Source organism: Phoenix dactylifera, chromosome 7 (assembly GCF_051530095.1).
Source record: "Phoenix dactylifera cultivar Ajwa chromosome 7, Ajwa_hap1_PhDact_Kaust_v1.1, whole genome shotgun sequence".
NCBI classification, from domain to species: Eukaryota; Viridiplantae; Streptophyta; class Magnoliopsida; order Arecales; family Arecaceae; genus Phoenix; species Phoenix dactylifera.
In genome coordinates this window covers 24,070,628-24,084,141 of record NC_143196.1, presented here as the reverse complement: position 1 = coordinate 24,084,141, position 13,514 = coordinate 24,070,628, and the positions used below count along the sequence as shown (strand labels likewise).

Here is a 13,514-nt window from a genome sequence, read left to right as displayed (position 1 = left end):
GTGGATGTACGTTCATCTTTGTCACCTGCCTCGGCATCAAAGTAGGCATGAAGGGAGGGAGAAGAATAGTGTTTGAATTGTAGGCCATGATAAATGGTTCCCTTGAGATATCAAAGTACACATTTGATGGCACTCCAATAGGTTTTCGAAGGCTGATGCATGAATTGAGATAATTTGTTGACTGCAAATACAATATTAGGCCAGGTGAGAGATAAGTATTGAAGAGCACCAACAACTCGTCTATATTCGGTAGCTTCAATGTGAGGAGAACCATCATGAAGACTAAGAGAATTGGTTGTAGGCAACTTCTTAGCTCCAAGCATATGGGTATGATCAAGTAAATCTCGAATGTACTTGTGTTGAGAGAGAAAAAGAACAGAAGAGGTAGGTATAACTTCAACACCCAAGAAATAATGAAGGACCCCCAATTCTTTTAAAGAGAATTTTTTTGAAAGAGCTTGAACAAACTTGTGCAAAAATAAGTTATTCTTGCTGGTGAGAATTAAGTCATCCACATAGACAAGAAAATATGCAATAATACTTCCATGAGAATAAATGAATGAAGAAGCATCAGACTTTGATTGAGAAAAGCCATACTCAATAATAAAGGTGCTAAGAGCTTGATACCATGCCCGAGGGGGCTGTTTGAGCCCAAAGATGGCCTTCTTAAGATGGCAAACATATGTAGGTAGAGAGGGATCAAAGAAACCTGATGGTTGTTGCATATAAACCTCTTTAGTAAGGCTACCATATAGGAAGGCATTATTCGGATCCAGCTGTTGAAGAGCCCAACCTTCCTTTTGCTAAAACAATACAGAGAACAATTCTGATTGTAGTTCGTTTGGCCACTGGACTGAAGGTGTCATGATAATCAAGGCCAACTCTTTGGTGGAAGCCCTTGGTGACAAGTCTCGCTTTATAGCGAGCAATATTGCCCTCAGAATTTTGTTTGATACGAAATACCCATTTACATCGGACTACAAATTTGCTTTTGTTGAGGAGCTAACTCTCAAGTGCCATTCCAAAGGAGAGCATTGAATTCATCCAACATAGAAGCTCGCCAATTAGATTCCTTTAGAGCTTGAGACACACATGTTGGTTCTTGAGTAGGGAGAAGGGGATGTTTGGTGACTGTGTATAGTTGTTTTGGTTTGAAGATATTATTTTGAGACCTTGTGATCATTGGATGTGTGTGGTGTGGTACTGGATTAGAGGTGGGAATGGGTGGTGGTGAGGAGGACGAAGAGGGCTGGTTGGGTATTTGATGGGTGGATAACAAAGGTGAGAAATTAGGACTCATGGGTGACACATGAGAAAGACTTGTAGGTGAAGGAGACTTACATGGAGATAAAGAGTTGCCACGCAACTGCAATAGAGGGGCTGCACTAGGGAGCCTTGATCATGATGTTGATGGAGTTCGCGATGCTTCATGCAAATTGCCATACAAGAATATGTTATTGCTCAATAATGGCAGCTGGCTTTGGTAGGTTGAAGTGGGTAGTGTGAAATGAGAAGGATCGGAATCGTGTTGTGATGAAGTCAACCATGTAGACAGATTCGAGGGATCACGTGAGGAGCTTTGAGAATGCAAGGAAAAAGGGAATATGGATTCATCAAAGACAACGTGACACGAGATATAGATTTTCTTGGTGTTGGGATCATAACATTTATAGGCACCGATGAAGTGAATAACCAAGAAAAATGCAAGGTCTAGATCGAGGATCGGGTTTATTTTGGCATATGGATTTAGCCAAGGATAACACAAACACCCGAAGACACGAAGTGTTGTGTAAGATGGATGGTCATGGAATAGACCATCAAAGGGTGTCTTGAGGTTAAAAACTCGTGTGGGTATGCGATTAATTAAATAGACGGCTGTTTGATAGGGGTTTCAATAATATGCCTATGACGACGCTGCGCAGAACCATTATGTTGGGGTGTGTGAGGAGGGGTTTGAAGGTAAGAGATGCCATGAGATAATTTTTTTTTGAGTTTTTGATACTCACTGCCCCCATCCGAGTATATTGAAACAATTGGAATGGGAAAATAATTTTCAACCAATTATTTGAATTTTGGAAATAGTGAAAAGATGTTACACTTGTTTTTGATGGGATAAAATCATATATATTTGGTGTAGTGGTCAACAAAAAATAAACATCAATGGATTGCACAGGCGCTGGACCCCATACATCAGTATAAAGAAGATCAAGAGGGCCACGACTAGACAAACTCAATACATCAAAGGAAAGCCGATTGCTTTTCTTACATTGACACGAATTGCAAAGTGAAGTAGGAGTGGACTTTGAAAAGGAAGGGAGGGAACCATATCTCAAAAGATGTTGAAGAATTTGAGTAGAAGGATGGCCACATTTGTGCCAGTCATATGATGATGCACAAATACCAACCATAGCCAGTGGCCGAGTTTGAGATACATGCATTGAGGATGGCATCTCATAAACATCATTATTATTTAGGCTTCGAGTTAGAATCGCCCCTGTGGGCAGATCCTTCACCAAAAAACAATCAGGAAAAAGTTCAACATAAGCTTGATTAGTTTTGCAAAACTTGGAGATATAAATTACATTTTTTTGGATAGATGGAACACATAGAACATTAGATAATGAATATGAGACAAAAGGGGAGGAAAGAGTTGTAGAACTAGTATGTGAAATCTCCAAGCCCGATCCATCACCAATGATTGTTTCATTAGAACCACCATAATATGAACGAAGAGATAGATTCTGAAAAATCGGATGTTACATGGTGAGAGGCGGCCAAGTCCATGAACCAGCTTTGATTAGAGGCACAAGAAGAAGTAGCACAACCGACTAAGGAAAAAAATTGTTTTGCCCGATAACACTGTTTGGCTATGTGACTTGATTTGTCGCAATTTTGACATGTCACCCTTGAAGTTTGGTTTGGATAACCAGCGCGAGAACCATGGCGCTTTCGATGATTGGAAAGATGAGTGTTACTGGTCCGATTCTGACTAACTTTGTTATGGTGATGACAGGTATTGGATTCTTTTGTATAGTTGGCAGTGGCTATAGGAACTTCACTTCCAACTTCCTCTCTCTTCAAATATTGTTCAAATTCAATGAGTTTGTCATGGAGATCTTCAAACACAATGGGAGTCTCTCAAGCTCTAATTGCAGCAGAAATCTCCTTGAACTCCGGCCCCAGGCCATTGAGAGTATGAAGAATCAAATCATCCTCATCAATTGGAGTATTAAGAAGAGCAAGTTCATCGGCGATACCTTCCATGAGTTATAGGTATTCAGCCGCTGAGTGAGTATCACGTTTGGTGAGCATTAGGCGCTCCTTAAGACTCATAACATGGAAGCGTGTTTTGTTTGCGAAGAGACGTGCTAGCTTCTCTTAGGCTTCACACGAGGTCTTTGCAGATGCGATGAGAGGCATGATTGAGTTAGAAGTAGAGGCTAATTTTACATGAAGCAGCAGTTTGTCTTGATGAAGCCAATAAAGATAAGCCGGATTTGGGCTCCTTTTCTCAACATTGACATCAGTCGTGGGTGGAGGGGATATGATTCCATCGATGTATCCCATCAAGTCGTAGTCAACAAGGAGCGCGTTGAATTGAGCACGCTATGATGGATAATTCATGGAAGTGAGTTTTAGTGGTAGTTGGGCTGCATCATTTATGGAGACAAGAATATTGTTCAAGTTCGAAGAGGGATGGCTGGACAGAATCATCAGATTGGTGGCACTTGAAATCCTCAGCCATGGAGGGAGAAAGAACTTGAATCATTGGCTTGTTTAAGCAAAGGGCTCTGATACCATGAAGAAATTGGAGTTATTGAGGTAAAAATGTTTGAGGTAAAAGGCCACACTTGATTCATCCGATCCTTGTGAATTTATAGTACACAGGATTACAAATAAAGAATGGTTCACAAATAAAGTATGCTTTCCTAGATTAAGGAATATTTTTGAATAGTTGCACAATATGTAGGAATCTTGATTCTTCATGATTCTTGGGCAGCATGATCCTTGCCGATAAGGAATATTTTTTAATTCTTGCACAATATGCAAAATCCCTCAATCATCTTGATTCTCCATGATCCTTCAGCAGCACAATCCTTGCCAACAAGGAATATTTTTGAATTGTTGCACAATATACAAGATCTCTTAGTCATCTTGATTCTCCATGATTTTTGGGCTGCAATGGTAAGGAATGATCCTTGCTAGTACCTATGAGACCCCTCTTTGTTTCTCCCTCTTCGCTCCTTTGTCTCTCTCTATATGTATTTGTTGTATTTGGCTAGAGCTGGAGGAGAATAATTTATATGAGTCAGTAATATGGGTGAGAACCAACACAGTAAGTATACAACAATGCAAAACTGATAGAAAAAGTAAATTTATTTTGCATATGGACAACGGTCATGACGACAGTGTGATACAAAGAAGGTATGATGACTTGACTCTGATAGGGGTAAACAAATGCCATTATGAGCTAAGTGGAGAGCAAACAATAAATTATGTGCCAATACCACATCTATCAAATATACATTGTCAAAACAGTGAAGTTTGCTATATGTATACGTAATGAAGAATCAGAATTATTTTTTATGGTCTACCTCATTAGCTAGTGTCAATTCTTATACATCTTTTACTTTTTGGCACAATATGCTAGATGAAGCGGGAAAACGTTTGCAAGTTATAATTAAACATAATTTTTATAAAGCCCAGGTTGTCCATCATCAAGTAATTCAGTTGATTTTGATATTTTGTTTAGCATCAAGAAAATTAAATCAGTAGAATGATTACTTGGCTCTCTAAGCTCAAACATTGCATGACTTGTTTACTTTGAGTAATGAACACCTTCATAGTACACGAGACAAAGCATACTGCCCTTTTCAAACACACTGAGGGCCATGTAAGACATGGCTCAACCATCGACTGCACCCCTGTGTAGAGCAACACCTTGCGTCAACTTTTCTGATGTACAAACCACTTGGCAATCATTAGAGGTTGCATCAACTACTCGGAAGTAAGATAGTTCCCCTTCATTCAAGGGTTTTCTTCTGCAAGAATCAATATGATTTTTTCGGATTTTGTTGTACGATAGGCAATAATATCTAACTGAGGGAAATATGAAGCTGCATTAGGTACAGTGAACTAGAAAAACAAGTATTATTGCTTGCTTATAAAAGCGTTTAGGTTCACTGCATCTAATAAACCAGATATCAGATATAGGAGATGGTCCAGAGAATCACTGGATGCACCAATTTTTAGCTTTCTTCCAAGAACTGATAATATATGAACCTAACCGTTCTCTGCTACAGTTAAAAAGAGTTTCAGGATAATGAATTATCTGAAATTCAGAGAACAAAAGGTGCCTACATTGAAGATGGCTTACATCGCATTATGTACTATACCAAATATTCCTTCATGCCTTAGACCCGATGTTTGTCATTTTCAGATGATGAATCTAAAAGATTTCTGAGAAGGGCTGATTTAGTCCTTGCATACCATTCTTGGGATGTAAAGTGAAAGATCAAGTTCGTGGTGAAAAATAGGATGGTTAAAGCCTCTCTTCATAATTTGAGCCAGGTCAAGAGTTCTCCTGTGGATGCAACAGCTCTTCATGCATTAAGAGAAAAGGTCATCATTAGGATCTGATTAGTTAAACGGCCAGCTTTAGTGATCCTGGTGTGCAGCTTCAATCAATGCTGTATTGGGCCAGGGTCCTGCGTAAGCCTGCATCTCATGGCCCTCGCCTCAACTTGCATCCATGGTGAATTGTGTGGAACCCCTTGACTTGGTTCTTGTTTGGTCTTTGGAGTATGTGTTTATAAATATGTTGAACAGTTGAAGTTTTAGTCTCTTTCCAGGTGATACCAAGGCTTTGCAAGCTCTACAAATGAGGGCCCATATCGAAGGGAAATCAAAATTAAGAGTCAATTTGTTATGTTTTGAACAAAGCATTTCACTCAGTGCTATGTGGAATGAGTTATTTATATGGATTCTATTTGAAGGTATGCAACACTAATATTTTTTACAAAGCATAACTTAGTTTCTCTTTCTGAGTGTATTATTAGGTTCATTAATTTTTCCCCCTCAATTTAGAAAACTGGTTTTTTCTTCGATTAGATCAATTCATCAGAACCAGAACACATGTTTATAACTTTCTGAGAAAAGCATGTAATTATATTTTGTAGCTTGTCGGTGGTCAGCATTTTAGAATATCTTAATTGCCAAATGTCCTGTGGTTGCAATTATTTGCTGACATAAATCACAGTGTTGTTATTTATGTTTTGTTTATTGCTCAACAAAGTTAATCAGCGGCAGTGTGTTGTTTTTAGTTAGAGAATAGCAAGCATGCAAGTTTGAGCAAACAAGTTGCAGATATGAGCCTTCAACTGAGGTTTGTTTCCCAACTTGTGATCAAATCTTATACATCGATATGTTGCGAATTGAAATACTTTCCATCAATTACAGGCAGATGAGAGGAGAGGTGCTTGAAGGATTGTCAATAGAGGAGCTGCAGCAGCTAGAGAAAGCCCTCGAAGCAGGATTAAGTCGTGTGATAGATAGAAAGGTTGCCCTGTTACTGTGATAATTCTCTAAGTCTTCTCAAGAATTGCTAAATTTTGGATTTAGTTTATGGATATTATATATTGCTTGATTTCAGGGTGAACTGATCATGGAACAGATTAACGATCTTCGACAAAAGGTAAAAACTAAAACATCTCTATTGCCAGTGCTGGACCTCTCAAAGAGTATGCAAGGAAAGTTAATTGTCATGCAAGCCAAGGGAATGAACATGGAATTTTGTATGTAACCACTAAGTCATTGTGGTTGGCATCGCAGTTTTCTAATGAAAATTCCTTCTTATAGTCTACCATTATTTGCAACTAGTGCAAACAAAAATGAGGGGGCTATTGATTCTTAGGCTTCATGGAAAACATCATGATGGAAAAATACATCATTAATTCATTGTTATGTCTTTCTCTGATTGTGTGTGATTCAATATTACTCCAGACAAAAACTAACGACTAATCAAATATAAACTCAAAAATGAAAACTAGTGGAACTTGATGCTGGAACCAAAACAAGAGTTTCCATCCTTCAGATCGGCATGTATAGTTCAAGTTTTATGCCTCTGAAAATATAGCTGACTCATGTAAGACCCAAGAGTTGACAAAATCCTAATTCTGGTAGGAAATCTTAGTTGCATCAGAAGCTGTTGTGTTAAAGCCCATGCCCAACAGCCAAATATATTCAATAAAACAAAACAAGCAAAATGTACCATAGTTTGTGTTGAGGTCAAGGAGAGGTTGGCCTCCGACCCGAGCGTCCAGTGCTGCTGGGGGATCTGCTGCCTTCCGATCTCGTTCTCATCGGTCTCAGATAGCGGAGACGACTGCTTCTCCTCAGAAGTATTGTCCGCTTTGGAACAGGTCGAAGCCTTCCTCACGATTTTGCCCTTTAAAGGCGCCTCTGAAGGGAAAGGGGTTGCCTCCTCCATTTAAGGAACAGACCTCTCCGCTATCTAGTCGATGTGAGACTAAGTCCGAAACCCTTTATTCCCACAACAGTTTGTCTTCATATTATATCAAATGCTCTAATCCACAAAACAACTAATGCTGAAAATTTTTTGCTCTACAAGAAACCTTCTTGCATGCATTTGTTTGATGATACCCAATTGATAGACAACAGATTTATTTACTTTTGTCGAAATTTTGGGGTCTCAAACTTGTAAATAAAGTAGACGAACTAATATATTACTTGATGCTGTTTTTTGTTTTACATTGGCTTTCAGGGATTGAAGTTGATGGAAGAAAATACACGACTAAGAGAGCAAGTGAAGTCTCTTGCCAATATCTATATCCTCCCTCTCTCTGAGAGTCACAGGTCTTTATTGGAGGTTTTTTGAAACAGGTACTGAAGATGTCAAGGGTGGGGAAAGAGATGGTGAATGATAAAGAAAATGCTCTTAATGAAGATGGGCAGTCTTCTGAATCAGTCACTAACGTTTTGAAGCCAGAAGGATCACAAGATTACGATGACAGTTCCGACACATCTCTAAAACTAGGGTGAGTATATTTTTAAAACAAATTAGATATTTAATGAAACAGGGCCTCTTAGAGCTAGTGTTGCTTATTAATTCGATATGCTACACTATAGGGTTGTTCATTTGCCTGCAATTAAATTACACGCTGCAATTCAATTGCTTACAATTGAAATTGCAGTTACAAGAAGGGAGCTTCCTTTTGTTGTCTATAATTGAAAAATACAAATACAATAACAGCTGTTTGGTAAGCTTGCCTCCATGTGAACTATTTACATTTTCTATTCTAGTACAGTATTTATCATATTATTTTTATAATTGTAATGGAAAATAATATTGCTATTATTTTATCATTGGATTAGTATAAAAACAATTATTATAGTAATTATATCAATATAAATTTATTCGATATTGTAGTAATTAGACATATTGTTATAAACAAGAATATATTTATAACATGCATTATAATAACTAATAATTATTATATATTATTTATTATGTATGTTAATAATTCATACTATGATATTATATATACTTGTTAGTTATAATATTAAATATTAGATTATAGTACTATATATTGAGATTATAGTAAGAATCGTTATATGCAATATTAATAATTAAATAAATATATTGTAGGATGGAGTGGTGAGATGATTTATTTGGGAGGGCTTTCTCAATAACAAGGAATCTTGTAATAGGAACCTCAACTAGTTTTTGGTTGCAATTCCAATTACAAGTTTTGGACCCATTTTTGCAGTTGAACTGTAGCCTAGAGCTGCAGTTGTACGCATCCCAATACTTGTGTTTGGGCAGTTATATTTGAATTGCAACCAACTGCAACTATAGTCTACTAATTATAAGCAAACAAACCATCCCTATATTTGTTAGAATTTTCTCCCGTTCATAAGTGAATTGGAGAGGGCCAGTTTTGTGATCATGGCTATTCATGATTGGTGTGGCCATGATTAAATTGGCCCATGCTAGACATGGAGCCACAAGTTGGTGTGGCCCATCCAATTATGATTGTCGCGTCAATCATAGAAGATTATGATTGGATAACTGGTCCTTTCAAGTTTATTCATGAAATAGAGAATATGGTTTTAAATCCTGAGAGACATGGGGATGGGGTACAGGATGGGATTGTCACGCCATCGTCCCAGCATCTTAATCAACATGTCCTAAGACATCCTTTGTACCAAATATTGGGATGGGGTGGGAAGGCGACATGTCCCTTCCATGAAGAAAAATCAGGATGTCCCTCTTCTATGGGATTTAAAACCTTGCTGGAGAGAATCCAAATTCAGTATGGTGTTATGAACTATTTTTTCAAAAGCTAAGATTTATCCTGCCTACCATACTATTTAAGGCCAGACTCAACTTAAAAAGGACCACTTTCCTGACTACAACATTCGTTGTTCAATGTCTGTCTTCCTCAAATGAGGGATAAATCCTCAATTAAATTATATATGCTCTTATATTAACCATCCAGTTAATGTAAATGGAAAAGGAGTAACAGGATAAAATCCTATATCATATGTTCATGTTAAATTTTTTTTATATCTTGGTTTAATATGCTGTTATATCATCCTACAAACATTACCATCTTTAAAACACAAGCAAGGTGTTAAATAATATGTTATCCCGTTTATTGATCGCCAGGAAAATCATTATTGTCTGTCATAATGGTTGTAATAGTCAAATCTCAGAAAGAAACTTTTCAAACTTTAATATTAAAATAATCATTGAAATAACGGCTGTCATAACACTGCTGTAACAAGGAAATAGTGGGCAATAAAGAAAAATAATGATGTTATCTTTTCCTTCACTTTTCATTAGATAACATAATATCATTTTTTGAGAATTCTGAGGTAAAAATTGTGAATTTTGAATATATTATTTTATTTAAAAGGAGCACAAGCGAAAACATTGGTTGTTGTTTACGTTATAACAATCCATTATATGAGAAAATTATGGGAAATAACATAAATGATAATCGTTATATTTTTTCATGTAATTTACCTCAATAATCAAACAAGATGTATAAAACAACTAAAATGGTTGTTATAATGGTTAGAACACCGTTATTCAAATCATGAGTACTACATCTTTAATTTAAATCGTGTAGTTGCTGATTTATTTATTCCTTTTAATTTATGCTTTTCTTGTGTACTTGGGAGGAATCATTAGACATATGCAAATGGCTGTTGTTGCTTTTTGTGGTATGAATTTTTTTTATGATAACTTAGTGATGGTCCATTTATGGGATCTTGAAACAATATCCCTTGCAGCATGATGGTCGTAATTTATTACCCGACCTACCAACTTGGCTTGCAAATGACCCGCTTTAAGTAGATTCGCGTTTGACATAAATAGGTTAATCATGAATGGATCAGTTGTCTAGACTGGCTTATTAAATATATGTGATTTAGTTTTAGACCTTTAACCTATTTTGAATTGTTTAGTAATTGGGTCAAGTTATAATCTAACTTATTTAACATGTTAAGACTTGTTTAACCTTTTTAAAACCTGCTTCATTTGTTTTTATCTTGTTTAACTATCTGCTTAATCTGTTTAGATCTATTTAATATGTTAAAATCTACTTAACCTATTAAACTTGTTTAACCTAATTCGATCTATTTAGTAAGCATGTTATGCAGGTTAGATTGGATAACTTGTTAATAAACAGATCGTGCTCAGATCTAAATTTTTAACTTGTTTAATAAATAGGTTGGATTTGAGGTGACAATTTTGATCCGACCTGACTGAATTGCCACCCGTAATGATGACCTTTAAGCATCCTGATGTCTTGTCGCTTTTTTGATCTCCATTTTCTAGTTCACAACCTAATAAAGATCTTAGTATTAAAATTATCAAATTATATGCATAATATTTCAATAACTACTATTAGTTTGAACTCACAATAAATAATTATGTAGTTATACAACGGAGTTGGGAAAAATGATATTCCGAAGTAGATAGACCATGTAAACTCTATCAAATGGATTTATGACAGGGAATGATTACGCTTGTCCAAGCTTAAAAATAATCTGGTGGGAATTAAGGGAAGAATATTCTGATAAAAGAGCGTCATCAAGCACTCGATGTACTTGTGGATAGCTTGCAACGAACCTTAAATTCTTATCTCGTTGATCTTTGTACAAATTATCTGAACGGATCGTAACCCTGTTTTTTTCGAAGAGAACTGATTGGATTGTAAGCTAAAGTTGAAATATTGGTGTTTCATAGCGTAGGTGAGGGATGCTACAGCAACATTCAAATGTAGACCTATATTGTCTACAAAATCTGTTGACTGCGTCTTTGGGTTTACATGTCCCTGCCCTTAAATGTGGGATCCAAACAAAATTCCGGGAGCTGTGCAGGGGATCGCATGTTCTTGCACTACTTGTCTAAACAAGGATTCAAACCATGTTTCGGGATGAGAAAAGATCGAGGTTAATCACTCTATGAACTGATTATCTCAATCTCCAGCAATGCCATTGAAGAGATCAATCCTATCAGCTTGTATGATTCCTCTGTTGGAGTTTTAACTTTAAAAAAAAAATAATTTAAAAAAATAAATATACCAACTTTATTCTCTAAATTTTAGATGATTTTAAAACTTTAAAACTCTTATCCTTTTCTTCATATGCTTCTTTCAGCAACTTTTTTGAAAAAAAATGTTGGTTCTAGTTTTCGTAGGGAAGCGATGTTCCAGATACATCGCATCTTTGGAAATGCTGCATCATTTCAGTCACTGAACAGAGTCTATAAATAGGCTCTGGGTCCAGTGTTTTAAAAAAACTTAATCCACATTACTTACTTCTATGCTTCTTGAAATGAAACAGAGAATTCCTCTCCTTTTCCTTTTTCTTTTCTTCCAAACCTTTTTTCAAGCTTTTCTTTTCATCTGGGCAACTGAAGGAGTCGATTGGGTTAAGCTCCCCAGCAGTCATGCTCGTTAGAGGAGGATCGGGCTGAGCCGAGTTATATCATGAGGGATCGCCGCAAACCTGCACGTAGAGGGCAAATCACATTCTTAGGACAGTGTATATCATACGTCTCGATTCAGGCAAACTTTTTCCAATCTTCTAATTTTATTCTAGTAGATTATTTTTTTATAATACTTTTATAAATAAAGATATAGCAGTTTTTAAGCAAAATAAATTTCCAACATTTTTAACGAATTTCTTACATTTAAACAAGACTCACATCAGTAAGGAGCCAATTGCTCTAGTTGTGGACGAAAACCTACTTTAAATTCCTGGGATGGTGATGCCACCACCCAGCTTAGAACCCAGGATCTCTTGCATGTGGAGGGGGTGTCAGCCAGCTGAGCTTAATCCGGTCGAAGAAACATCCTTACTGTAGTTTTTTTTTTTTTTCTTGTTATCCTTTTTCCCTGTGTGCCGGTGTGGGCGTGGATATGGACATACGCGTGCTTGCATGCATCTGTCGTTTTAGCTGTTAGCCAAAGGATAACCTATTTTATTGAGTGCTAAGCTTTTCATTTTGATTTTTTTAATCCTTTCTAATGCAGGCTGCCTTGTTCAAACTGGAAGTGAATGTTAGCTGCAGACCAACCATCCAGGTATCTTTTCTTATCACAGTCTGAAAGTGAACACTAGCAACAATAAGATGTGAAAAAAAAAATTGTTTCAATAAAAGCACTACATGGAGCCAGATTGGTCATCAATACTGGGGAGTATGGGTGTGGCCAGTCTAACCTGTTCTTCATCAAATGTAATAGTGGTATGTGCCCTGTAGGCCGTAATGTTCTCTGCAATTTGCTTCATGAATTTATCACCACCATTTAAGATGGTATGCCTTTATAAGCTAGAAAATACAAGTTCGGCTCTTGCGAGTGATTACTCTATTTGTGCTACGCGGTAAAAGGTGTTCATTTTGCCTGCCATATATTTTTTAGCCAAGACCTCTTCGACTATAGATCGATTAAACCAGTCGCATTGTTCTTAGATGGTGGTTAAAGTGATGCAATCGGCTCATGTGGTTAAATTGTTTTCTCCTTGGAAGCTCAATAGTATAACCTGCATAGAAAGCTAAGGTGGGACACAGCATTTAAAAGAATTCTTGCCGATGCCATGGAGTAAATTCCTAATACTTGCAGATGTGTACATGAGGGAAACTGCATGAATGGTTTGTGTTTGCAAGAGGAATGTACTCTCCTCTCCTGTAACCAAGAGCTGATCTAGGTTTCAGCATGGAACAATGAGGGTGGTTTTATAATTGGTACTTGTAGATATCTGTCAGAGTTGGAGGAGTACAGTTTATACAGTCCATCTCAAGATGAAATGACTAATGACTTGCCTGAGCCTCTCAATGGTTAAAGAGTGGGATGGCGCTGGTGGCGCATTGGTGGCCCTCCATTACCTATGGCCTCTATCAAACTGGCCCCATATATCAGTGTACCATCTCTAAAGTGGACAAATGGGTGATAGGACTCGGGCAAGTTGTTCTAGAGTAG

At 37.0% G+C, this 13,514-nt stretch overlaps 1 protein-coding gene across 2 annotated transcripts in view; it reads left to right on the top strand.

The window, feature by feature from the left end:
- Nucleotides 1–12,903, top strand: part of LOC103695645 (MADS-box protein SVP-like) — a 91,841-nt gene extending 78,938 nt beyond the window's left edge. For both annotated transcript variants that reach the window (XM_039127354.3, XM_039127353.3), the window contains exons 4-9: nt 6,324–6,385; nt 6,460–6,559; nt 6,653–6,694; nt 7,784–7,825; nt 7,903–8,057; nt 12,570–12,903. In XM_039127354.3, the coding sequence (XP_038983282.2) occupies nt 6,324–6,385; nt 6,460–6,559; nt 6,653–6,694; nt 7,784–7,825; nt 7,903–8,057; nt 12,570–12,594 (426 nt within the window). In that variant the 3' untranslated portion in view covers nt 12,595–12,903. The remainder of the gene's footprint in view (nt 1–6,323; nt 6,386–6,459; nt 6,560–6,652; nt 6,695–7,783; nt 7,826–7,902; nt 8,058–12,569) is intronic.
- Nucleotides 12,904–13,514: the final 611 nt, after the last annotated feature.